At 41.7% G+C, this 27,320-nt stretch overlaps 1 protein-coding gene across 1 annotated transcript in view; it reads right to left on the reverse strand.

Annotated features, from left to right (window-relative positions):
* Positions 1 to 27,320, reverse strand: part of LOC121585807 (zinc finger transcription factor Trps1-like) — a 192,799-nt gene that overhangs the window by 12,093 nt on the left and 153,386 nt on the right. The window contains exon 6 of the mRNA XM_045226583.1: positions 21,213 to 21,335. Coding sequence (XP_045082518.1) covers positions 21,213 to 21,335 — 123 coding nt within the window. The remainder of the gene's footprint in view (positions 1 to 21,212; positions 21,336 to 27,320) is intronic.

Consider the following 27,320-nt stretch of genomic DNA (forward strand, 5'->3'; position numbering starts at 1 on the left):
CTCCAAGTCATTTATTAGAATCCTCCCCAAGTCATTTATTAGAATCCTCTCCTCTCCAAGTCATTTATTAGAATCCTCTCCTCTCCAAGTCATTTATTAGAATCCTCTTCTCTCCAAGTCATTTATTAGAATCCTCTCCAAGTCATTTATTACAATCCTCTCCAAGTTATTTATTAGAATCCTCTCCTCTCCAAGTCATTTATTAGGATACTTTCCAAGTCATTTATTAGATTAATCTCCTCTCCAAGTCATTTATTAGAATCCTCTTCTCTCCAAGTCATTTATTAGAATCCTCTCCTCTCCAAGTCATTTATTAGAATCCTCTTCTCTCCAAATCATTTATTAGAATCCTCTCCTCTCCAAGTCATTTATTAGAATCCTCTCCTCTCCAAGTCATTTATTAGATTCCTCTCCAAGTCATTTATTAGAATCATCTCCTCTCCAAGTCATTCATTAGAATCTCCTCTCCAAGTCATTTATTAGAATCCTCTCCAAGTCATTTATTAGAATCATCTTCTCTGCAAGTCATTTATTAGAATCCTCTCCAAGTCATTTATTAGAATACTCTCCTCTCCAAGTCATTTATTAGAATCCTCTCCTCTCCAAGTCATTTATTAGAATCCTCTCCTCTCCAAGTCATTTATTAGATTCATCTCCTCTCCAAGTCATCTATTAGAATCCTCTCCAAGTCACTTATTAGATTCATCTCCTCTCCAAGTCATCTATTAGAATCCTCTCCTCTCCAATTCATTTATTAGAATCCTCTCCTCTCCAAGTCATTTATTAGAATCCTCTCCTCTCCAAGTCATTTATTAGAATCCTCTTCTCTCCAAGTCATTTATTAGAATCCTCTCCAAGTCATTTATTAGAACCCTCTCCAAGTCATTTATTAGAATCCTCTCCTCAGCAAGTCATTTATTAGGATACTTTCCAAGTCATTTATTAGATGCATCTCCTCTCCAAGTCATTTATTAGAATCCTCTTCTCTCCAAGTCATTTATTAAAACCCTCTCCTCTCCAAGTCATTTATTAGAATCTTCTCCTCTCCAAGTCATTTATTAGAATCCTCTTCTCTCCAAATCATTTATTAGAATCCTCTCCTCTCCAAGTCATTTATTAGAATCCTCTCCTCTCCAAGTCATGTATTAGAATCCTCTCCTCTCCAAGTCATTTATTAGAATCCTCTCCAAGTCATTTATTAGAATCCTCTTCTCTCCAAGTCATTTATTAGAATCATCTCCAAGTCATTTATTAGAATCCTCCCCAAGTCATTTATTAGGATCCTCTCCTCTCCAAGTCATTTATTAGAAGCCTCTCCAAGTCATTTATTAGATTCATCTCCTCTCCAAGTCATCTATTAGAATCCTCTCCTCTCCAATTCATTTATTAGAATCCTCTCCTCTCCAAGTCATTTATTAGAATCCTCTCCTCTCCAAGTCATTTATTAGAATCCTCTTCTCTCCAAGTCATTTATTAGAATCCTCTCCAAGTCATTTATTACAATCCTCTCCAAGTTATTTATTAGAATCCTCTCCTCTCCAAGTCATTTATTAGGATACTTTCCAAGTCATTTATTAGATTAATCTCCTCTCCAAGTCATTTATTAGAATCCTCTTCTCTCCAAGTCATTTATTAGAATCCGTTCCTCTCCAAGTCATCTATTAGAATCCTCTCCTCTCCAAGTCATTTATTAGAATCCTCTTCTCTCCAAATCATTTATTAGAATACTCTCCTCTCCAAGTCATTTATTAGAATCCTCTCCTCTCCAAGTCATTTATTAGAATCCTCTCCTCTCCAAGTCATTCATTAGAATCTCCTCTCCAAGTCATTTATTAGAATCCTCTCCAAGTCATTTATTAGAATCCTCTCCTCTCCAATTCATTTATTAGAATACTCTCCTCTCCAAGTCATTTATTAGAATCCTCTACTCTCCAAGTCATTTATTAGAATCCTCTCCTCTCCAAGTCATTTATTAGAATCCTCTCCAAGTCATTTATTAGAATCCTCTTCTCTCCAAGTCATTTATTAGAATCCTCCCCAAGTCATTTATTAGAATCCTCTCCTCTCCAAGTCATTTATTAGAATCCTCTCCTCTCCAAGTCATTTATTAGAATCCTCTTCTCTCCAAGTCATTTATTAGAATCCTCTCCAAGTCATTTATTACAATCCTCTCCAAGTTATTTATTAGAATCCTCTCCTCTCCAAGTCATTTATTAGGATACTTTCCAAGTCATTTATTAGATTAATCTCCTCTCCAAGTCATTTATTAGAATCCTCTTCTCTCCAAGTCATTTATTAGAATCCTTTCCTCTACAAGTCATTTATTAGAATCCTCTCCTCTCCAAGTCATTTATTAGAATCCTCTTCTCTCCAAATCATTTATTAGAATCCTCTCCTCTCCAAGTCATTTATTAGAATCCTCTCCTCTCCAAGTCATTTATTAGATTCCTCTCCAAGTCATTTATTAGAATCATCTCCTCTCCAAGTCATTCATTAGAATCTCCTCTCCAAGTCATTTATTAGAATCCTCTCCAAGTCATTTATTAGAATCATCTTCTCTGCAAGTCATTTATTAGAATCCTCTCCAAGTCATTTATTAGAATACTCTCCTCTCCAAGTCATTTATTAGAATCCTCTCCTCTCCAAGTCATTTATTAGAATCCTCTCCTCTCCAAGTCATTTATTAGATTCATCTCCTCTCCAAGTCATCTATTAGAATCCTCTCCAAGTCACTTATTAGATTCATCTCCTCTCCAAGTCATCTATTAGAATCCTCTCCTCTCCAATTCATTTATTAGAATCCTCTCCTCTCCAAGTCATTTATTAGAATCCTCTCCTCTCCAAGTCATTTATTAGAATCCTCTTCTCTCCAAGTCATTTATTAGAATCCTCTCCAAGTCATTTATTAGAACCCTCTCCAAGTCATTTATTAGAATCCTCTCCTCACCAAGTCATTTATTAGGATACTTTCCAAGTCATTTATTAGATGCATCTCCTCTCCAAGTCATTTATTAGAATCCTCTTCTCTCCAAGTCATTTATTAAAACCCTCTCCTCTCCAAGTCATTTATTAGAATCTTCTCCTCTCCAAGTCATTTATTAGAATCCTCTTCTCTCCAAATCATTTATTAGAATCCTCTCCTCTCCAAGTCATTTATTAGAATCCTCTTCTCTCCAAGTCATTTATTAGAATCCTCTCCTCTCCAAGTCATTTATTAGAACCCTCTTCTCTCCAAGTCATTTATTAGAATCCTCTCCAAGTCATTTATTAGAATCCTCTCCAAGTCATTTATTAGAATCCTCTTCTCTCCAAGTCATTTATTAGAATCATCTCCAAGTCATTTATTAGAATCCTCTCCTCTCCAAGTCATTTATTAGAATCCTCCCCAAGTCATTTATTAGATTCATCTCCTCTCCAAGTCATCTATTAGAATCCTCTCCTCTCCAATTCATTTATTAGAATCCTCTCCTCTCCAAGTCATTTATTAGAATCCTCTCCTCTCCAAGTCATTTATTAGAATCCTCTTCTCTCCAAGTCATTTATTAGAATCCTCTCCAAGTCATTTATTACAATCCTCTCCAAGTTATTTATTAGAATCCTCTCCTCTCCAAGTCATTTATTAGGATACTTTCCAAGTCATTTATTAGATTAATCCCCTCTCCAAGTCATTTATTAGAATCCTCTTCTCTCCAAGTCATTTATTAGAATCCTTTCCTCTCCAAGTCATTTATTAGAATCCTCTCCTCTCCAAGTCATTTATTAGAATCCTCTTCTCTCCAAATCATTTATTAGAATCCTCTCCTCTCCAAGTCATTTATTAGAATCCTCTCCTCTCCAAGTCATTTATTAGATTCCTCTCCAAGTCATTTATTAGAATCATCTCCTCTCCAAGTCATTCATTAGAATCTCCTCTCCAAGTCATTTATTAGAATCCTCTCCAAGTCATTTATTAGAATCATCTTCTCTGCAAGTCATTTATTAGAATCCTCTCCTCTCCAAGTCATTTATTAGAATCCTCTCCAAGTCATTTATTAGATTCATCTCCTCTCCAAGTCATCTATTAGAATCCTCTCCTCTCCAATTCATTTATTAGAATCCTCTCCTCTCCAAGTCATTTATTAGAATCCTCTCCTCTCCAAGTCATTTATTAGAATCCTCTTCTCTCCAAGTCATTTATTAGAATCCTCTCCAAGTCATTTATTAGAACCCTCTCCAAGTCATTTATTAGAATCCTCTCCTCACCAAGTCATTTATTAGGATACTTTCCAAGTCATTTATTAGATGCATCTCCTCTCCAAGTCATTTATTAGAATCCTCTTCTCTCCAAGTCATTTATTAAAACCCTCTCCTCTCCAAGTCATTTATTAGAATCCTCTCCTCTCCAAGTCATTTATTAGAATCCTCTTCTCTCCAAATCATTTATTAGAATCCTCTCCTCTCCAAGTCATTTATTAGAATCCTCTCCTCTCCAAGTCATGTATTAGAATCCTCTCCTCTCCAAGTGATTTATTAGAATCCTCTCCTCTCCAAGTCATTTATTAGAATCTCCTCTCCAAGTCATTTATTAGAATCCTCTTCTCTCCAAGTCATTTATTAGAATCCTCTTCTCTCCAAGTCATTTATTAGAATCCTCTTCTCTCCAAGTCATTTATTAGAATCCTCTTCTCTCCAAGTAATTTATTAGAATCCTCTCCTCTCCAAGTCATTTATTAGAACCCTCTTCTCTCCAAATCATTTATTAGAATCCTCTCCAAGTCATTTATTAGAATCCTCTCCAAGTCATTTATTAGAATCCTCTTCTCTCCAAGTCATTTATTAGAATCATCTCCAAGTCATTTATTAGAACCCTCTCCAAGTCATTTATTAGAATCCTCTCCTCACCAAGTCATTTATTAGGATACTTTCCAAGTCATTTATTAGATGCATCTCCTCTCCAAGTCATTTATTAGAATCCTCTTCTCTCCAAGTCATTTATTAAAACCCTCTCCTCTCCAAGTCATTTATTAGAATCCTCTCCTCTCCAAGTCATTTATTAGAATCCTCTTCTCTCCAAATCATTTATTAGAATCCTCTCCTCTCCAAGTCATTTATTAGAATCCTCTCCTCTCCAAGTCATGTATTAGAATCCTCTCCTCTCCAAGTGATTTATTAGAATCCTCTCCTCTCCAAGTCATTTATTAGAATCTCCTCTCCAAGTCATTTATTAGAATCCTCTTCTCTCCAAGTCATTTATTAGAATCCTCTTCTCTCCAAGTCATTTATTAGATTCATCTCCTCTCCAAGTCATCTATTAGAATCCTCTCCTCTCCAATTCATTTATTAGAATCCTCTCCTCTCCAAGTCATTTATTAGAATCCTCTCCTCTCCAAGTCATTTATTAGAATCCTCTTCTCTCCAAGTCATTTATTAGAATCCTCTCCAAGTCATTTATTACAATCCTCTCCAAGTTATTTATTAGAATCCTCTCCTCTCCAAGTCATTTATTAGGATACTTTCCAAGTCATTTATTAGATTAATCTCCTCTCCAAGTCATTTATTAGAATCCTCTTCTCTCCAAGTCATTTATTAGAATCCTTTCCTCTCCAAGTCATTTATTAGAATCCTCTCCTCTCCAAGTCATTTATTAGAATCCTCTTCTCTCCAAATCATTTATTAGAATCCTCTCCTCTCCAAGTCATTTATTAGAATCCTCTCCTCTCCAAGTCATTTATTAGATTCCTCTCCAAGTCATTTATTAGAATCCTCTCCTCTCCAAGTCATTCATTAGAATCTCCTCTCCAAGTCATTTATTAGAATCCTCTCCAAGTCATTTATTAGAATCATCTTCTCTGCAAGTCATTTATTAGAATCATCTCCTCTCCAAGTCATTTATTAGAATCCTCTTCTCTCCAAATCATTTATTAGAATCCTCTCCTCTCCAAGTCATTTATTAGAATCCTCTCCTCTCCAAGTCATTTATTAGAATCCTCTCCAAGTCATTTATTAGATTCATCTCCTCTCCAAGTCATCTATTAGAATCCTCTCCTCTCCAATTCATTTATTAGAATCCTCTCCTCTCCAAGTCATTTATTAGAATCCTCTCCTCTCCAAGTCATTTATTAGAATCCTCTTCTCTCCAAGTCATTTATTAGAATCCTCTCCAAGTCATTTATTAGAACCCTCTCCAAGTCATTTATTAGAATCCTCTCCTCACCAAGTCATTTATTAGGATACTTTCCAAGTCATTTATTAGATGCATCTCCTCTCCAAGTCATTTATTAGAATCCTCTTCTCTCCAAGTCATTTATTAAAACCCTCTCCTCTCCAAGTCATTAATTAGAATCCTCTCCTCTCCAAGTCATTTATTAGAATCCTCTTCTCTCCAAATCATTTATTAGAATCCTCTCCTCTCCAAGTCATTTATTAGAATCCTCTCCTCTCCAAGTCATTTATTAGAATCCTCTCCAAGTCATTTATTAGAATCCTCTTCTCTCCAAGTCATTTATTAGAACCCTCTCCTCTCCAAGTCATTTATTAGATTCCTCTCCAAGTAATTTAATTGAATCCTCTCCAAGTCATTTATTAGCAGCTAGTGGAGCATGTATCGTGTCAGGTATACAACTCAACCTGATGGCAGAGTATATCTCCTCATCAACAAGTAGCTAGGAGGAGTAACAACTAGCAATACATAACAAGCACACCTGCAGGTCAAGATGAGCACAGAGACCAGAGTAATAGATGATCAGAGTATCACTGAGTTGCGTCCCCAATGGCACCCCATTCCCTATATAGTGCACTACTTTTGACCAGAGTGGCGTCAACCACTTTTCAACATGTCTAAAGGTGGATCGCTATAACACCAACTTCATAGTGAATCATAAGAGCAAAGGATAATAAATATATGAAATTCCCCTGGTGCACAAACATAATATATACAGATATCAGATCTTAATTTGAGCCAGTTTGCTACAGCAGGAATATAATCCAGCAGAAACAGAAATGTGAATTATTACATTTTTACATTTACGTCATTTAGCAGACGCTCTTATCCAGAGCGACTTACAAATTGGTGCATTCACCTTATAGCCAGTGGGATAACCACTTTACAAAGTTTTTTAGTTTTTTTGGGGGGGTGGGGTGGGGTAAGGGGGGGGGGTAGAAGGATTACTTTATCCTATCCCAGGTATTCCTTAAAGAGGTGCGGTTTCAAATGTCTCCGGAAGGTGGTGAGTGACTCCCCTGTCCTGGCGTCGTGAGGGAGCTTGTTCCACCATTGGGGTGCCAGAGCAGCGAACAGTTTTGACTGGGCTGAGCGGGAACTGTGCTTCCGCAGAGGTAGGGGAGCCAGCAGGCCAGAGGTGGATGAACGCAATGCCCTCATTTGGGTGTAGGGACTGATCAGAGCCTGAAGTTACGGAGGTGCCGTTCCCCTCACAGCTCCGTAGGCAAGCACCATGGTCTTGTAGCAGATGCGAGCTTCAACTGGAAGCCAGTGGAGTGTGCGGAGGAGCGGGGTGACGTGAGAGAACTTGGGAAGGTTGAACACCAGACGGGCTGCGGCATTCTGGATGAGTTGTAGGGGTTTAATGGCACAGGCAGGGAGCTCAGCCAACAGCGAGTTGCAGTAATCCAGACGGGAGATGACAAGTGCCTGGATTAGGATTGCCTGGATTAGGACCTGTGCCGCTTCCTGTGTAAGGCAGGGTCGTACTCTCCGAATGTTGTAGAGCATGAACCTACAGGATGTTATTATGTGGATTATAATTAATGGACATTTTTGTAGGGAGGAACAATCAAGTCTGAAATTTCAAAGTGGAAATTACAAACTTTAGAAGCCTTCTTAAAAACTCAATTACACTATAAATTTGCATGTCTGCTGTGCAAGAAAATTCTCAGCGACAAAAGAGATCCTGTATTGTTATATAATAACTACTAATCTGTATCAGTTATCAGAAGTTTTTCAATCAATGCCATGTTTTATAATTTGCATGTGTTACTTATACGTGAGATATGATACACAGAGACACACAGTCTTTCATAACACAAAACCCCAGCTGTGTTGAGCTACCTACAGGAAGTCTACAGTGAGTGAGGTTCTACAGTATCTAACATACCAAGAGGGTGCCATTGTAGCTCAGCTGGTAGAGCACGGCGCTTGTAACGCCAGGGTAGTGGGTTCGATCCCCGGGACCACCCATACGTAAAAATGTATGTACACATGACTGTAAATCGCTTTGGATAAAAGCGTCTGCTAAATGGCATATTATTTTTATTATTATAAGAGTCAGGGAGTGTGTGATTTTAGGAAAATCTCTCTCTCTCTCTCTCTCTCTCTTCAATTCAATTCAGTAGACTTTATTGACATGGCAAGTTAAATTACTGTACATTGTCAAAGTATACATAAAACACAAATTGGTGGGACAACAGCAATAAGGCATCAATAATAATAGTAGTAGTGGAAATGGGATTACCATTAACAGCAACTACAACAACAATATTAATGAGAATGACAATACATTAAAGCAATAGTAGTAGACCAGTCTCAACATGACTGAGAAGACACATGACATGGTATGAAAGCCAAAACTAAATGGGAAATATTATTGGGTTGTGGCACTGTCTCTCTCTCTCTCTGATTGTGGTAGGCCTGGTCTGTTGGTCTGGAGCTGGTTTAGACCACCAGGTGGCCTGGCCAGTGAAAGGGCCTCTTGTAGCAGGGCTCTCTGGAGCCTGTCTCTCCCTCCCTCCCTCCCTCCCTCCCTCCTCCCTCCTCCCTCCCTCCCTCCCTCCCTCCCTCTCTCTCTCTCTCCGTCTCTCTCTCTCTCTCTGAATATTTATCCTCCCTCCCTCCCTCCCTCCCTCCCTCCCTCCCTCCCTCCTCCTCCCTCCTCCCTCCCTCCCTCTGCTCTCTCTCTGTCTTTTTCTCTCTCTCTTTCTCCCTCTGATTGTGGTAGGCCTGGTCTGCTGGTCTGGAGCTGGTTTAGACCACCAGGTGGCCTGGCCAGTGAAAGGGCCTCTTGTAGCAGGGCTCTCTGGAGCTTGTCGCTCTCTCTCTCTGGCCCAGTCGACCACACCGACTGAGGGAGCCTCCTGTGTAGATCCCCCCGCCACCCAGGCAGTTGGCCCCAGTCACCTTCAGGCCAGGCAACACGGCCTAGAACACTACACACTGGGCTTAAAAGGACTGGCGGACTTTGTGGACTCTACCCCAGTCGTAACTGAATTACTGAGATTAAACATAAAAATGAGTGAAGTACGTAGACAAAGGCCTTCTTGTTTCGTGGGGTAATTCCTCACATGATGTCACATTTGCCTACCCATATGTTTGCCCAGACACTATTTAATTTCAAAGAGCATTGAGAAGTTCATCTTGGAAAGTTCCAGCCCATGGTGGTTTAATAAATAAATCTACAGCTTGTGTATTCAAAACAAAAATTGAATTCTGAAAGAAGTGTAGTGAAGACCTGTGAACTAAATCCAGTTGTAAAAACCTTCAATGATTGAGTACGTTGACCTATTTCAGAATAACATGATAAAGTCTGTAACACCATGAACATCTATACATTACCTATACATTAAATCTAAACTATTGAGCCATCTCATCCTCAATTACAAGTCCACAGAGACAAAAAAAATACTTTCCATCATTTTACTAAAGTCAAACTCGTTTTACTAAAGTCAAACTCGTTTTACTAAAGTCAAACAATGACAAATTCCACTGAGCACAACCCCAAATGGAGAGGCATATCTACTGTACATCATTATGATCATAAGTTCCCATGTTACATTCCCATGGATAGAGGCATATCTACTGTACATCATTATGATCGTAAGTTCCCATGTTAGATTCCCATGGATAAAGGCATATCTACTGTACATCATTATGATCATAAGTTCCCATGTTAGATTCCCATGGATAGAGGCATATGTACTGTACATCATTATGATCATAAGTTCCCATGTTTCATTCCCATGGATAGAGGCATATCTACTGTACGTCATTATGATCATTACGTTCCCATGTTACATTCCCATTATACTTCTTTCTGCATCAGTGTCACCACAAAGTGAAGTCACAGCCTTTGACTGAGGTAATGTGTGAACGGATGGGGAGAGAGAACGAGAGAGAGAAAGACATAGAGAAATACAGCGAGAGAGAGAGAGAGATACAGCGAGAGAGAGAGCGAGAGAGAGAGAGAGAAAGAGAGAGTGAGAGGAGAGAGAGAGACAGAGAGAGAGATAGGAGAGCGAGCGAGCGGGAGAGCAAGGGAGAGCGAGAGAGAGCGAGAGAGTGCGAGGTCACAGCCTTTCACTGAGTGAATGAGTGAACGGATTGGGAGATGGGGCAAGAGAGAGAGAGACATGGAGAGATATAGCGAGAGAGAGAGAGAGGGGAGAGAGAGAGAGAGAGAGAGAGAGAGAGAGAGAGCGAGGTCACACCCTTTGACTGAGTGAATGTGTGAACGGATTGGGAGAGAGGGCAAGAGAGTAAAAATAATGTACTGATCAAATTTCAAATTGGCTTCTTATCAAATTACCGTACAACAGACCACTTATTCACCCTGCACACCCTAATTGACAAACAAACAAAACAAAGGCAAAGACTTCTCATGCTTTGTTGATTTCAAAAACGCTTTTGACTCAATTTGGCATGAGAGTTTGCTATACAAATTGATGGAAAGCGATGTTGAGGGAAAAACATTATAACATCTTTATACACAAACAACAAGTGTGCGGTTAAAATTGGCAAAAAACACACATTTCTTTCCACAGGGCCGTGGGGTGAGACAGGGATGCAGCTTGAGGCCCACCCTTTTCAACGTACATATCAACAAATTGGCAAGGGCACTATAACAGTCTGCAGCACCCGGCTTCACCCTACTAGAATTCAAATGTCTACTGTTTGCTGACGATCTGGTGCTTCTGTCCCCAACTAAGGACGGCCTACAGCAGCACCTAGATCTTCTGCACAGATTATGTCAGACCTGGGCCCTGATAGTAAATCTCCATAAGACAAAAATAATGGTGTTCCAAAAAAGGTCCAGTTGCCAGGACCACAAATACAAATTCCATCTTGACACCGTTGCCCTAGAGCACACAAAAATGGATACCTACCTCGGCCTAAACATCAGCACAACAGGTAACTTCCACAAAGCTGTGAACGATCTGAGAGACAAGGCAAGAAGGGCCTTCTACACCATCAAAAGGAACATAAAATTCGACATCCCAATTAGGATCTGGCAAAAAATACTTGAATTAGTTATAGAACCCATTTCCCTTCGTGGTTGTGAGGTCTGGGGTCCGCTCACCAACCAAGAATTCACAAAATGGGGCAAACACCAAATTGAGACTCTGCATGCAGAATTCTACAAAAAACATCATCCGTGTACAAGGTAAAACACCAAATAATGCATGCAGAGCAGAATTAGGACGATAGTCGCACATTTTCAAAATCCAGAAAAGAGCCGTTAAATTCTACAACCACCTAAAAGAAAGTGATTCCCAAACCTTCCATAACAAAGCAGAAACCTGGAGAAGAGTCCCCTAAGTAAGCTGGTCCTGGGGCTCTGTTCACAACCACAAACAGACCCCACAGAGCCACAGGACAGCAACACAATTAGAGCCCAACCAGGAGGTACCGTACATTGACTCTGTACCGGTACCTCCTGTACTATAGCCTCCGCTACTGTTACGGAGCAAACTAGAATGTTATTTGGCCTTAAACAGAGAGTACACAGTGGCAGAATACCTGACCACTGTGACTGACCCAAAACTAAGGAAATCTTTGACTATGTACAGTCTTCCTAACCTCCTGCCAAATGTATGACCATATTAGAGACACATATTTCCCTCAGATTACATAGACCCACAAAGAATTTGAAAACAAATCAAATTTTCATAAACTCCCATACCTATTGGGTGATATCGCACAGTGTGCCATCACAGCAGCAATATTTGTGACCTGTTGCCACAAGAAAAGGGCAACCAGTGAAGAACAAACACTATTGTAAATACAACCCATATTTATGTTTATTTATTTTCCCTTTTGTACTTTAACTATTTTTACATCGTTACAACACTGCATATATACATAATATGACATTTGAAATGTATTTATTATTTTGGAACTTGTGTGAGTGTAATATTTACTGTTCACTTTTTATTGTTTATTTCACTTTTGTTAATTATCTACTTCACTTGCTTTGGCAATGTTAACGTATTTTTCCCATGCAAATAAAGCCCTTAAATTGAAATTAATTGAAATTGAGAGAGAGAGAGAGAGAGAGAGGGGGGAGAGGGGAAGAGAGAGAGAGCGAGAGAGAGAGAGAGAGAGAGAGAGAGAGAGAGAGAGAGAGAGAGAGAGAGAGAGAGAGAGAGAGAGAGAGAAAGAGAGAGAGAGAGAGATGTAGAGAGGGAGAGAGAGAGAGAGAATAAAGATAGAGAGATAGAGCGAGAGAGAGATGTAGAGAGAGAGAGAGACAGACAGAGAGAGAGAAAGAGAGAGAGAGAGAAAGAGAGAGCGAGACAGAGAGAGAGAGAGAGACAGAGAGAGAGAGAGAGAGAGAGAGAGAGAGAGAGAGAGAGAGAGAGAGAGAGAGAGAGAGAGAGAGAGAGCTGAGAGCAGAGAGACAATTAGACCCAACCAAATCATGAAAAAACAAAAAGATAACTACTTGACACATTGGAAAGAATTAACAAAAAAACAGAGCAAACTAGAATGCTATTTGGCCCTAAACAGAGTGTACAAAGTGGCAGGATATCTGACCACCGTGACTGACCCAAACTTAAGGAAAGCTTTGACTATGTATAGACTAAGTGAGCATAGCCTTGCTATTGAGAAAGGCCGCTGTAGGCAGATCTGGCTCTCAAGAGAAGACAGGCTATGTGCACACTGCCCACGAAATAAGGTGGAAACTGAGCCGCACTTCCTAACCTCCTGCCAAATGTATGACCATATTAGAGACACATATTTCCCTCAGATTACACAGATCAACAAAGAATTTGAAAACAAACCCAATTTTGATAAACTCCCATATCTATTGGGTGAAATACCACAGTGTGCCATCATAGCAGCAAGATTTGTGACCTGTTGCCACAAGAAAAGGGCAACCAGTGAAGAACAAACACCATTGTAAATATAACCCAAATTAATGTCTATTTATTTTCCCTTTTGTACTTTAACTATTTGCACATAATATGACATTTGAAATGTCTTTATTCTTTTGGAAATTTTGTGAGTGTAATGTTTACTGTTAATTTTGATTGTTTATTTCACTTTTGTTTATTATCTACTTCACTTGCTTTGGCAATGTTAACATACAGTGGGGAAAAAAAGTATTTAGTCAGCCACCAATTGTGCAAGTTCTCCCACTTAAAAAGATGAGAGAGGCCTGTAATTTTCATCATAGGTACACGTCAACTATGACAGACAAATTGAGATGTTTTTTTCTCCAGAAAATCACATTGTAGGATTTTTAATGAATTTATTTGCAAATTATGGTGGAAAATAGGTATTTGGTCACCTACAAACAAGCAAGATTTCTGGCTCTCACAGACCTGTAACTTCTTCTTTAAGAGGCTCCTCTGTCCTCCACTCATTACCTGTATTAATGGCACCTGTTTGAACTTGTTATCAGTATAAAAGACACCTGTCCACAACCTCAAACAGTCACACTCCAAACTCCACTATGGCCAAGACCAAAGAGCTGTCAAAGGACACCAGAAACAAAATTGTAGAACTGCACCAGGCTGGGAAGACTGAATCTGCAATAGGTAAGCAGCTTGGTTTGAAGAAATCAACTGTGGGAGCAATTATTAGGAAATGGAAGACATACAAGACCACTGATAATCTCCCTCGATCTGGGGCTCCACGCAAGATTTCACCCCGTGGGGTCAAAATGATCACAAGAACGGTGAGCAAATATCCCAGAACCACACGAGGGGACCTAGTGAATGACCTGCAGAGAGCTGGGACCAAAGTAACAAAGCCTACCATCAGTAACACACTACGCCGCCAGGGACTCAAATCCTGCAGTGCCAGACGTGTCCCCCTGCTTAAGCCAGTACATGTCCAGGCCCGTCTGAAGTTTGCTAGAGTGCATTTGGATGATCCAGAAGAGGATTGGGAGAATGTCATATGGTCAGATGAAACCAAAATAGAACTTTTTTGGTAAAAACTCAACTCAGTCGTGTTTGGAGGACAAAGAATGCTGAGTTGCATCCAAAGAACACCATACCTACTGTGAAGCATGGGGGTGGAAACATCATGCTTTGGGGCTGTTTTTCTGCAAAGGGACCAGGACGACTGATCCGTGTAAAGGAAAGAATGAATGGGGCCATGTATCGTGAGATTTTGAGTGAAAACCTCCTTCCATCATAAGGGCATTGAAGATGAAACGTGGCTGGGTCTTTCAGCATGACAATGATCCCAAACACACCGCCCGGGCAACGAAGGAGTGGCTTCGTAAGAAGCATTTCAGGGTCCTGGAGTGGCCTAGCCAGTCTCCAGATCTCAACCCCATAGAAAATCTTTGGAGGGAGTTGAAAGTCTGTGTTGCCCAGCGACAGCCCCAAAACATCACTGTTCTAGAGGAGATCTGCATGGAGGAATGGGCCAAAATACCAGCAACAGTGTGTGAAAACCTTGTGAAGACTTACAGAAAACGTTTGACCTGTGTCATTGCCAACAAAGGGTATGTAACAAAGTATTGAGAAACTTTTGTTATTGACCAAATACTTATTTTCCACCATAATTTGCAAATAAATTCATTACAATGTGATTTTCTGGATTTTTTTTCCTCATTTTGTCTGTCATAGTTGACGTGTACCTATGATGAAAATTACAGGCCTCTCTCATCTTTTTAAGTGGGAGAACTTGCACAATTGGTGGCTGACTAAATACTTTTTCCCCCACTGTCTGCTTCCCATGCCAATAAAGCCTTTAAATTGAAATTGAATTGAATTGAGAGAAAGAAAAACAGAGAGAGAGCTAGAGAAAGAGAGAGAGCAGAGAGACAGAGAGAGAAAGAGAGAGAGAGAGAGAGAGAGAGAGAGAGAGAGAGCGAGAGAGAGAGAGAGAGAGAGAGAGAGAGAGAGAGAGAGAGAGAGAGAGAGAGAGAGAGAGAGAGAGAGAGAGACTAGATCTATCATACAGGTCAGTGGCGGTTGGTGCCGTTTGAGAACAGCTCAATATAACATCGATAGGTTTAGGCTACTACATGATACTAAAATTTTCCCTGTACCCATCATGAGGTTGCTACAACCTAGCCTATGAATTAAAGTTTACAACATAGGTGCACAGGTCGAAAGACAAATTGGAGTAATGGTGACAGACAGTAACACATTCAATACCGCCATGCACACTCTTGCCTGTATCTAGCTGACCTGCGGTGTAATCATTAGTCCAAAAAGTTGCAAAGCTAAAACGAGAGTTTCTACCGGACAAATTCAGGTAGGTCCATCCCATTTCGTTCCATTTGCTTCTGTTTGAGAAACGTTTTGCAACAGAATCGGCGGAATGAATACATCACATAGCAGCCACATACAGCATCATGACTTTGCTCGTTGTAGAATTCCTTCTAGCATCTACGCGCTCTCCTCCTCTCACCTTTTCCCTTCGCTGTCTGTGACCAGGCAAAAAGAAACTCTCCAAGGCAAACATTCATACCATAACCGCTAACCGCTACACAGCCTACATCGTTGTCACCATAGTAACATTATCATCAACAAACTACAACTGTTGGATAGCCTTAGCCACCTAGTTAAAATAAACAGCATTCCTCTCTGTTTGAGTCAGGTTGTTGAGTAGTCTAAATTAGTTCCATTAGCTAGCTAAGTAAGTGAAAGGTAAACTAAGAAGAAGAAAATACAACAAAATATAGCTAGTGCGCTCTCTCGCTCTCATGAATTAAATGTTTGAAGGAATTCATTTGTTCAAAACTGTTTAACTATTGTCTTTCTCTCTCTTTGAGTCAACTACTCACCACATTTTATGCACTGCAGTGCTAGCAAGCTGTAGCTTATGCGTTCAGTGTTAGATTAATTCTCTGATCCTTTGATTGAGTGGACAACATGCCAGTTCATGCTGCAAAAAGCTCTGATTGGCTGGAGGACATCCTCCGGAATGTATCTAAAAAATACTTTTTTGTTTCACTATTTCTATTTTTTATTCACTGAATAGGATGGTCCTCCGCTTCCTCCACTGATAAATGTGTGATGGGTAAAGCCTGCATGTCTGTGAGAGGAGCATGTGTGAACTTTTAGTGAGGTTTCAGCTTTTGGGCCCCCTTTAGAGTCAGGTGCTTTTGGATCTGTGGGTAGCTAGGGAATTCTAGACAGAGGCAGGGTTACTACCAGATCACCAATAGCAGAGCTACAGTGGGGAAAAAATGTATTTAGTCAGCCACCAATTGTGCAAGTTCTCCCACTTAAAAAGATGAGAGAGGCCTGTAATTTTCATCATAGGTACCACGTCAACTATGACAGACAAAATGAGAAAAAAAATCCAGAAAATCACATTGTAGGATTTTTTAATGAATTTATTTGCAAATTATGGTGGAAAATAAGTATTTGGTCAATAACAAAAGTTTCTCAATACTTTGTTATATACCCTTTGTTGGCAATGACACAGGTCAAACGTTTTCTGTAAGTCTTCACAAGGTTTTCACACACTGTTGCTGGTATTTTGGCCCATTCCTCCATGCAGATCTACTCTAGAGCAGTGATGTTTTGGGGCTGTCGCTGGGCAACACGGACTTTCAACTCCCTCCAAAGATTTTCTATGGGGTTGAGATCTGGAGACTGGCTAGGCCACTCCAGGACCTTGAAATGCTTATTACAAAGCCACTCCTTCATTGCCCGGGTGGTGTGTTTGGGATCATTGTCATGCTGAAAGACCCAGCCACGTTTCATCTTCAATGCCCTTGCTGATGGAAGGAGGTTTTCACTCAAAATCTCACGATACATGGCCCCATTCATTCTTTCCTTTAAACGGATCAGTCGTCCTGGTCCCTTTGCAGAAAAACAGCCCCAAAGCATGATGTTTCCACCCCCATGCTTCACAGTAAGTATGGTGTTCTTTGGATGCAACTCAGCATTCTTTGTCCTCCAAACACGACGAGTTGAGTTTTTACCAAAAAGTTATATTTTGGTTTCATCTGACCATATGACATTCTCCCAATCCTCTTCTGGATCATCCAAATGCACTCTAGCAAACTTCAGACGGGCCTGGACATGTACTGGCTTAAGCAGGGGGACATGTCTTGCACTGCAGGATTTGAGTCCCTAGCGGCGTAGTGTGTTACTGATGGTAGGCTTTGTTACTTTGGTCCCAGCTCTCTGCAGGTCATTCACTAGGTCCCCCCCGTGTGGTTCTGGGATTTTGCTCACCGTTCTTGTGATCATTTTGAACCCACGGGGTGAGATCTTGAGTGGAGCCCCAGATCGAGGGAGATTATCAGTGGTCTTGTATGTCTTCCATTTCCTAATAATTGCTCCCACAGTTGATTTCTTCAAACCAAGCTGCTTACCTATTGCAGATTCAGTCTTCCCCAGCCTGGTGCAGGTCTACAATTTTGTTTCTGGTGTCCTTTGACAGCTCTTTGGTCTTGGGCATAGTGGAGTTTGGAGTGTGACTGTTTGAGGTTGTGGACAGGTGTCTTTTATACTGATAACAAGTTCAAACAGGTGCCATTAATACAGGTAACGAGTGGAGGACAGAGGAGCCTCTTAAAGAAGAAGTTACAGGTCTGTGAGAGCCAGAAATCTTGCTTGTTTGTAGGTGACCAAATACTTATTTTCCACCATAATTTGCAAATAAATTCATTAAAATCCTACAATGTGATTTTCTGGATTTTTTTTCCACAATTTGTCTGTCATAGTTGACGTGTACCTATGATGAAAATGACAGGCCTCTCTCATCTTTTTAAGTGGGAGAACTTGCACAATTGGTGGCTGACTAAATCCTTTTTTCCCCACTGTAAGTGGCACAGTTGCACCACTTACCCCATCCTCCCCCAGGCCCTGAGAGGCGCACCAGTCACCCAGGGAGGAAGAGGGGTGGAACAGCAACAGTGTCCTGATAACACTTATGAGGGAATGGCGTCGGAGGGGATGGTTGCCGTTTTACGTGCTCCTAACCAACTGTGCTATTTTGTGTTTTTTTTTTCGCATTGTTTGTAACTTATTTTGTACATAAAGTTGATGCTGTCGTCTCTTATGACCGAAAATAGCTTCTGGATATCAGAACAGCGATTACTCACCTTGAACTGGATGAAGGTTTTTTCTTTAATGAGTCTGACGCGAAGGATATAATGTTGCTCCCAGACAAGGCCCAAATCCCCGTCATTCGCATGAAGAAGATAAGGAAATACAAGGGGCGCAGATCAGGGTGCCTTGTGAGAGTTTGTCGGCGAGTGGGTATCCCGCCTCTACCATCCGTTCTATTGGCCAACGTGCAATCACTGGAGAATAAACTGGATGAGCTCCGTTCGAAACAATATATTGTGTCTATTTGTCAACAACAGCTGGTGCGCGATGTCTAATATTAAGGTAGTCTCGAGGTATTGCTCGCCTGAGGTAGAGTACCTCATGATAAGCTGTAGACCACACTATCTACCAAGAGAGTTTTCATTTATATTTTTCGTAGCCGTCTATTTACCACCACAAACCGACGCTGGCACTAAGACCGCACTCAACAAGCTGTATAAGGCCATAAGCGAACAAGAAAATGCTCATCCAGAAGCAGGACTGTTATGCAGGCAAACTTAAATCAGTTTTACCTAATTTCTACCAGCATGTCACATGGGCAACCAGAGGAAAAACTCTAGACCACCTTTACTCCACACACAGAGACGCGTACAAAGCTCTCCCTTGCCCTCCATTTGGCAAATCTGACCATAATTCTATCCTCCTGATTCCTGCTTACAAGCAAAAACGAATGCAGGAAGTACCAGTGACTCGCTCAATACAGATGGTCAGATGACGCGGTTGCTACGCTACAGGACTGTTTTGCTAGCACAGACTGGAATATGTTCCGGGATTCATCCAATGGCATTGAGGAGTATACCACCTCAGTCACCGGCTTCATCAATAAGTGCATCAACGACGTCGTTCCCACAGTGACCGTACATACATATCCCAACCAGAAGCCATGGATTACAGGCAACATCCGCACCGAGCTAAAGGCTAGAGCTTCCGCTTTCAAGGAGCGGGACACTAATCCGGACGCTTATAAGAAATCCTGCTATGCCCTCAGACAAACCATCAAACAGGCAAAGATTGATTCCTACTACACCGGCTCTGACCCTCATCGGATGTGGCAGGGCTTGCAAACTATTACGGACTACAAACGGTAATCCAGCCGTGAGCTGCCCAGTGACGTGAGCCTACCAGACGGGCTAAATGCCTTTTATGCTCGCTTCGACGCAAGCAACACTGAAGCATGCATGAGAGCACCAGCTGTTCCGGACGACTGTGTGATCATGCTCTCCGTAGCCGATGTGAGCAAGACCTTTAAACTATTCAACATTCACAAGGCTGCGGGGCCATACGGATTACCAGAATGTGTACTCCAAGCATGCGCTAACCAACTGGCAAGTGTCTTCACATACATTTTCAACCTCTCCCTGACCAAGTCTGTAATACCTACATGTTTCAAGCAGACCAACATAGTCCCTGAGCCAGATAAAGCGAAGGTAACCTGCCTAAATGACTACCGCCCCCATACACTCACGTGGGTAGCCATGGAAGTGCTTTGAAAGGCTTGTAATTGCTCACATCAACACCATCATCCCTGAAACCCTAGACCCACTCCAATTCGCATACCACCCGAACAGATCCACAGATGATGCAATCTCAATCGCACTCCACACTGCCCTTTCCCAAATGGACAAAAGGAACACCTATGTGAAAATGCTGTTCATTGACGACAGCACCATAGTGCCCACAAAGCTCATCACTAAGCTAAGGAGCCTGGGACTGAATACCTCCCTCAGCAACTGGATCCTGGACTTCCTGACGGGCCGCCCCCAGGTGGTAAGGGTAGGCAACAACACATCTGCCACACTGATCCTCAACACGCGGACCCCTCAGGGGTGCGTGCTTAGTCCCCTCCTGTACTCTCTGTTGACCCACAACTGCGTGGCCAAGCACGACTCCAACACCATCATTAAGTTTGCTGACGACACAACAGTGGTAGGCCTGATCACCGACAACGATGAGACAGCCTATAGGGAGGACGTCCGAGACCTGGCAATGTGGTGCCAGGACAACAACCTCTCCCTCAACGTGAGCAAGACAAAGGAGATGATTGTGGACTACAGGAAAAGCACACCCCAATTCACATCGACGCCGCTGTAGTGGAGCGGGTCGAGAGTTTCAAGTTCCTTGGTATCCACATCACCAACAAACTATCATGGTCCAAACACAACAAGAAAGTCGTGAAGACGGCACGACAATGCCTTTTCCCCCTCAGGAGACTGAAACGATTTGGCATGGGTCCCCAGATCCTCAAAAAGTTATACAGCTGCACCATCGAGATCATCCTGACTGGTTGCATCACCACCTGGTATGGCTACTGCTCGGCGCTACAGAGGGTAGTGCGTACGGCCCAGTACATCACTGGGACCAAGCTTCCTGCCATCCAGGACCGATATACTAGGCGGTGTCAGAGGAAGGCCCAAAAAATTGTCAAAAGACTCCAGTCACCCAAGTCATAGACTGTTCTCTCTGCTACCGCACGGCAAGCGGTACTGGAGTGCCGAGTCTAGGTCCAAAAGGCTCCTTAACATCTATTACCCCCAAGCCATAAGACTGCTGAACAATTAATCAACCTCCCACCCCCTTTGTTTTTACTCGCTGTTTATTATTACATTTACATTTACGTCATTTAGCAGATGCTCTTATCCAGAGCGACTTACAAATAGATTATCTATGCACAGTGACTTTACCCCTACCTACATATACAAATTACCTCGACTAACCTCATTGACTAATTTCATTGACTCAGTACCGGTAATTATTATTATTTTTTAATTTTAATTTTTAATTTTCTTAAAACTGCATTGTTGGTGAAGGGCTTGTAAGTAAGCATTTCACGGTAAGGTCACCATTTTATTTTAGTGGGTGGGCTGGTGTGGTGTGGTGTGGCAGCTTACCCCTTCTCGCATGCACACACACACACACAAACATACTCCCTCCTGTGTTTTTCCAAGCTCCCCCCCACCCAGCCTTACCGAGTGGAGCTTCTGATAGAGGCCACACGCGTTGCACACATATCCCCCGTTGGCATTCTTCCTCCACAGCGAGGTCTTGGTGGTCAGGCAGTTGGCACAAAACACCCCCGAGCCTCGACGTCTCTGAAAATGAAATCAAAAGATAGAGAGTAAGAAAGTGAGAAACGGGTAAAAGGAAAGAGAGAAGAAAAAGGAGGAGAAATAAGTCACACAGTCACGGTCAGGTTGGGCGGTGATTAATAGAACCCAGCTGATTCTCTCACTAATTAACTTTAGACTGATTAATGAGTCCAGTAAGATAGCACTGGTTGTCTTTCACTAGACAGAGATCAGCCTTTAATCACCTGCACCACCATGACAGGCTGAGGACCAGACCTTTTTTAGCAGCCTCATGTTGATTCTACAATCTTCATGTGTGCTACTGATTGCGTAGGAAGCAATTAAAAAAAATACATATTTTGGAAACTGTTTCGAATGTCTTCTCTTCGATAGATTGAAAGTATTTTATTTTTTACTCCCTCCTTAACCTAAATATAAAAAAAAAAAGCCTAATAAATAACCAATGTGTTGACCCATAATGCAAGTACAGAAAACCAATAATCTCTAAATGAATCATTGGAGTGCCTGACCTTATCAAGTGCAGAACGTATGAATTGAACAAGCGGTCTTGGCTCGCATGTGATCCGCAGATACACTGGCATGATCTAGATTAGGGCGCCTGTAAAAGCCATTTGACCTCATAGAATCAGTGACATTTATTTAACTTCAGATATTTAACTTCAGGGAGCCATGTTCTACCTGCCAGAAAAATACAATCTTCCTAATGCTCTTCCGATACATTTAGAATGGAAAGCTTTTCCGCGGACATCATTTTGTCTGGAAGGCCAGAGAGCTTTCTTGGCAGAGAAAGGGTACTTGATTCATCGGGTGTTTTTTAAAATTTATTTCACCTTTATTTCACAATGCATCAGTCAAACGTTCTGGTGAGTAGCCAATTCCCTATAGGGTAATTTTCCCATCCAGATGAGAGCTATCGGAAGGCCTTCCATGATCTTGCATTTGCTGATGCCTGTTCACTCTAATGTTTGACGTCAGACATTAATCATAGACACAAGGGAAATAAAAACAAGTGAAAAGGAATGAGGGGATGGTAGCACGGTCAAAATGATGTCAATAATTTAATGACATGGAGAAATGTTTTCAGCAGGTGGAAAGTCACTTGGACAATTTTGAAGCACGGAACACAATTCACGCTCTGCACTGCCGCTTGTGTGCCAATCGCCAGGCAGGCTGGGTAAAACAACGCTGTCATCCTGTCAGATTAAAAACTGAAATCCCAAATGTATACACATTTCCTTATTCAACATTCCTTATTCTTATGTGTGAAAATACAATTAACATTTCAATCACAATTACAAAATGAAAGTGTCAATCCTTAATCTGACATTTATATCTATCTAACAATTACAAATCATTACTTGTTCAAATGAAATCCATGATCCATTACTCTAAAATTTGAATAATTTTCTTACTGGATTGCTTATAAAAATTATAAAAATGACTTACGAAGTATGGGTTAATCTATGGTAGACTTCTAACACAGAAGAAACCTGGAACCCCACCTGAACATACATGTTCCCAATCCCAAGGAGCATTTATGTGGTAGCCACATGGCGGGAATTGACAGGCATGTCATGATTGATTGATTTATTATTTTCCTATTCTGTTCTAGTGTTACAAGCCAAACACAGGTTCCTTCATCATCCTTGTGTTTTCTCCCCCCTCCAGGCTCAGGTCCCAAACCCTGATTCCCTCGGCCAAATTACTCACACATGTTGCCTAGAGTCACAGACACATCCAAACAGCTGGGGAGTGTAAATGTTTACAGGTTGAGCGCAGCTCGAGCTGATAGCAGTCCTATTTGTCTCCCGCAACATGCACCTTCTTTCCCTTGTCTCTGTAAACGCACTTTTGGCCACCATATAAACAGTAACCGGAGCCAATGCCAAAAAAGTAAATACAGTACAATGTGTGGTCCGTACACACGTAGCAAGTCACTCAGAGGCATGGTTAGATACAATAACGTCTTCCACGTGAAATATTATTCCTTTATTCAGTGATTGCGGCAGGCAGCGGCGGAGCTCGGTCCGATGTGAGCGTGGCTCAACCTGCAATTAATAACCTGCAACAGCGGTCTGCTGAACTGTAATCAATAGATCAGGCAACGCAATCTACTCAGTCAAATAGAGACACGTTTTACATAAAAGATAGCAAGAGAAACTACAACAAATGTGTCGTTTTATAGGCCTCTAACACTACTACATATTCACATGAACACGTTCATGTAGGTATTTTAGAAGAGTATGAAGAACACTAAATCCACAGGGAGAAATATGCATCTGATAGCTAGTGTATGTTGAACAAATACTCGTTCTGGTTCATTTGAGCTCCCGGTGGCCTCATTTATCAAAGGTGTGTGCGCACAAAAATTACTCTAAACCTTGCGTGCTCAAGTTTTCCCTCCAGGGGTCGGTATTTATAAATGTTTAACGTGATGGGAAAATGTGTGTATCTCCATGCAAATCTCAAACCATGCGTGAGGGGGGAAATGGGAGGTGTTTGATGAGACAGGAATTATAATAATGATAGACCAATAAAAACATTCAAGCGTAGGCCTAGTGATAAAACAGATGCATTAGTCGTTGGTATGGAGATCGCATAGCAGCATGTCGTCTAATATGTTTATTTTACTTTTATTATATAGGCCTAAATCATAATCATATTGCAGGACATGTCTTTCCTTTTCTGACATAACTGGTTTAAATTATTCCCGCTACACGACAAATAGTAGGCTACCATTTACCAATCGCTCATTCAACAGCCGAGCATGCTGGACAATAAATAGACCTGTAGCCTTGACAGTATGTGACAGTATGCGACAGTATGCGACAGTATGTGACAGTATGTGACAGTATGCGACAGTATGCGACAGTATGCGACAGTATGCGACAGTATGCGTAGGCTACAGTACTGCTGTGCTATCATAGCCTATTTAATCTCCGAGCCTATACCAAGGCAGGAGATGGAAACACAATCATCTATTGATAAAACAAAATATTGAATAACAATTTGTCTTTTGCATAGCGTGGGCTGTAACGTTTACTTGTAAATTGTCACTGCAACATTCTGCCCACACATCTAAAGAAATGTGAACACATTTTCCATCGTGCTTTCTTTTAGGAACTATCACGACCCAGTTCCAAGATCTTCAAATTATACAGCAAATGAGAGCATTTTGTTACCATACAAAGTGAATGGAGGGCGTTTTCCAGGCAGGGTTTTAGGCTAATAATAATAATAATAATAATAATAATAATAATAATAATAATAATAATAATAATGATATTAATATTAATAATAATAATAATAATAATAATAATACAATGCCTGATTTATCAATGAAAATATGCGGATATGTTGCGTGCGACAGTTTGATAAATCCCAATAATAACTCCTAGAATCTCCACGTACGCCAGAATTTAGTAACAAATGTACGCAGGGTTGATAAATTAGGACCCAGTTGTGCACATGTTCTTAGCAGTTTACTACTGCAGTAATCAGGCCCAATCAAGATAGACTGCAGTCATGTGTGTGACATGTCATTATTGCCAGTCATGATGGTAGGTGGCTGGGACTGGTGGGGACTGGTAGGGGGTTTGGGAATGTGTGTGTGTGTGTGTGCATGTGTGTGTGAGGTGTGTGCGAGTGTATGTGTGTGGTGAGGATGCATGTAATAATAATAATAATAATAATAATATGCCATTTAGCAGACACTTTTATCCAAAGCGACTTACAGTCATACGTGTGTGGTGTTTGTGCGAGGATGCATGTGTGTGTGTGTGTGTGTGTGTGTCTGTGTGTGTGTGTATGTATGTACGTTCAAGTTTCAATTACACAGGAAAAGCAACGGAAATAGTCCACCCATGTCGAACGTCTCACAGTCCCAGACTTCCTTTTCAATTACCAGCTAGGTCTGCTCTGCCATTGGCAGGTTCGGCTTCAAAAAGAAAAAGAAAAACAAGAGACATTTGAAAACCCAGCAGCAGGCTGGCTGACTTCAGGGAGAGGAGGAAGAGATAGAGCACTACAGAAAGAGATCACTCTGTTGTCTTTGTGCAGAAGAACCATTGTTCTCTCTCTCCTACCACGTATCATGCGGCGGCTATGGAGGTGGTGGTGGAGGAGGTGGATGTGGTGGTGGAGGAGGTGGATGTGGTGGTGGTGGTGGTGGAGGAGGTGGTGTAGGTGGAGGAGGTGGTGGATGTGGTGGTGGTGGTGGTGGTAGAGGTGGTGGATGTGGTGGTGGAGGAGGTGGTGGATGTGATGGTGGAGGAGGTGGTGGATGTGATGGTGGAGGAGGTGGATGCGGTGGTGGTGGTGGTGGAGGTGGAGGATGTGGTGGTGGTGGTGGAGGAGGTGGTGGAGGTGGTGGTGGAGGTGGAGGTGGTGGAGGTGGTGGTGGAGGAGGTGGTGGATGTGGTGGATGTGGTGGTGGTGGAGGAGGTGGTGGATGTGGTGGTGGTGGTGGTGGAGGTGGTGGTGGTGGTGGAAGTGGTGGTGGTGGTGGTGGTGGAGGAGGAGGAGGTGGTGGTGTGGTGGTGGTGGTGGAGGAGGAGGTGGTGGATGTGGTGGTGGTGGTGGTGGAGGAGGAGGTGGTGGATGTGGTGGTGGTGGTGGAGGAGGTGGTGGATGTGGTGGTGGTGGGGGTGAAGGAGGAGGTGGTGGATGTGGTGGTGGTGGTGGAGGAGGTGGTGGATGTGGTGGTGGTGGGGGTGAAGGAGGTGATGGATGTGGTGGTGGTGGTGGTGGTGGAGGAGGAGGAGGTGGTGGTGGTAGTGGTGGTGGTGGTGGTGCTGTGTGACTTTGCCAAATAAATATAATCTACAGAACGAACCTCCCCATTCAAGTCAATGATGGCATAATGGATAGACTGGCAGCCATTGAGTGTATCCATGAGTTCACCGTCAAATTGCCAGGGTTAGCGATTCCAAGCCCTTTTTATAGATTTTATTTATTTGGACTTAGCTGGGATTCAGCCTTTTGGGAAAGACCATCCACCACCAAATCAAATCAAATTGTATTTGATACCATCCCCACCATCCACCTCCAACCAAATATGACCTGCCGCCACCCTTCAACACGTATTCTGACGATACAGTACAACACTTTGCCAAAACTTCTAGTGAATACTTGAACTATCTGAGTTCCAAGTGTGATATTCCTGCACAGCAAACTGCAAGAAATTACACAGAAACACCAGACAATAATGAACAGGTCATATTATTAGTCCAGGTCATATTATTAGTCCAGGCCATATTATTAGTCCAAGGGCCAATAATACATGACTCCTTCAGTGTTCTGCACTGTCGGTACTGTAGGTGTTGCATGTGCATTCTGTGTCTGTGATTGATTATTAATGCCTTCTGTTCCGTTGGTGACGCCTCCCACTGAGGGGAATGCTGGGTAATTAGACATGGGACCGTAATTCTATGTATTTATTTATTGGGTTTGTTCCCACCACACCAGGGCTTCCAGGTGGGTGAGGACTAAACACCCATTGCCCACCACTTCATCATGAGGTGACAGGAAGGATGGAACTTTGTTTCATTTCAGTTAAATTAGAACCAAAAGTTAAGTTCAGTTATTTAGCCAATAGTAAGTAGCTGATACCAGCTAGCATATCAAAGAATAATATCATTATAATAATAATATCACAAATTATAATAACAATAACAATAATAGTTACATGTGATATGTTATATCAATATGACCCTGTCCCTTTGCTAAACCCACTGCATGCTTCTTTCTAACTAGTCATTTTCCCATAACACTCTGCTCCTGAAACCTCCGCCACATCAACTTGGTTATAGTAAAACATATATAGCTTTGAGACTGTGTGCTCATAGGAAGCAGCACAGAGTAACACGTGAGACTGATAGTGATTGTTACGTTCCCTAAAACTAAATAGTGTCGCTCAAACAGAAGGGGGAACTAACAGAAGAGTCACTGACCAACAACCAAAACGAAACAGGTGGGGTTTTAGGAGAG

Source organism: Coregonus clupeaformis, chromosome 17 (assembly GCF_020615455.1).
Source record: "Coregonus clupeaformis isolate EN_2021a chromosome 17, ASM2061545v1, whole genome shotgun sequence".
NCBI classification, from domain to species: Eukaryota; Metazoa; Chordata; class Actinopteri; order Salmoniformes; family Salmonidae; genus Coregonus; species Coregonus clupeaformis.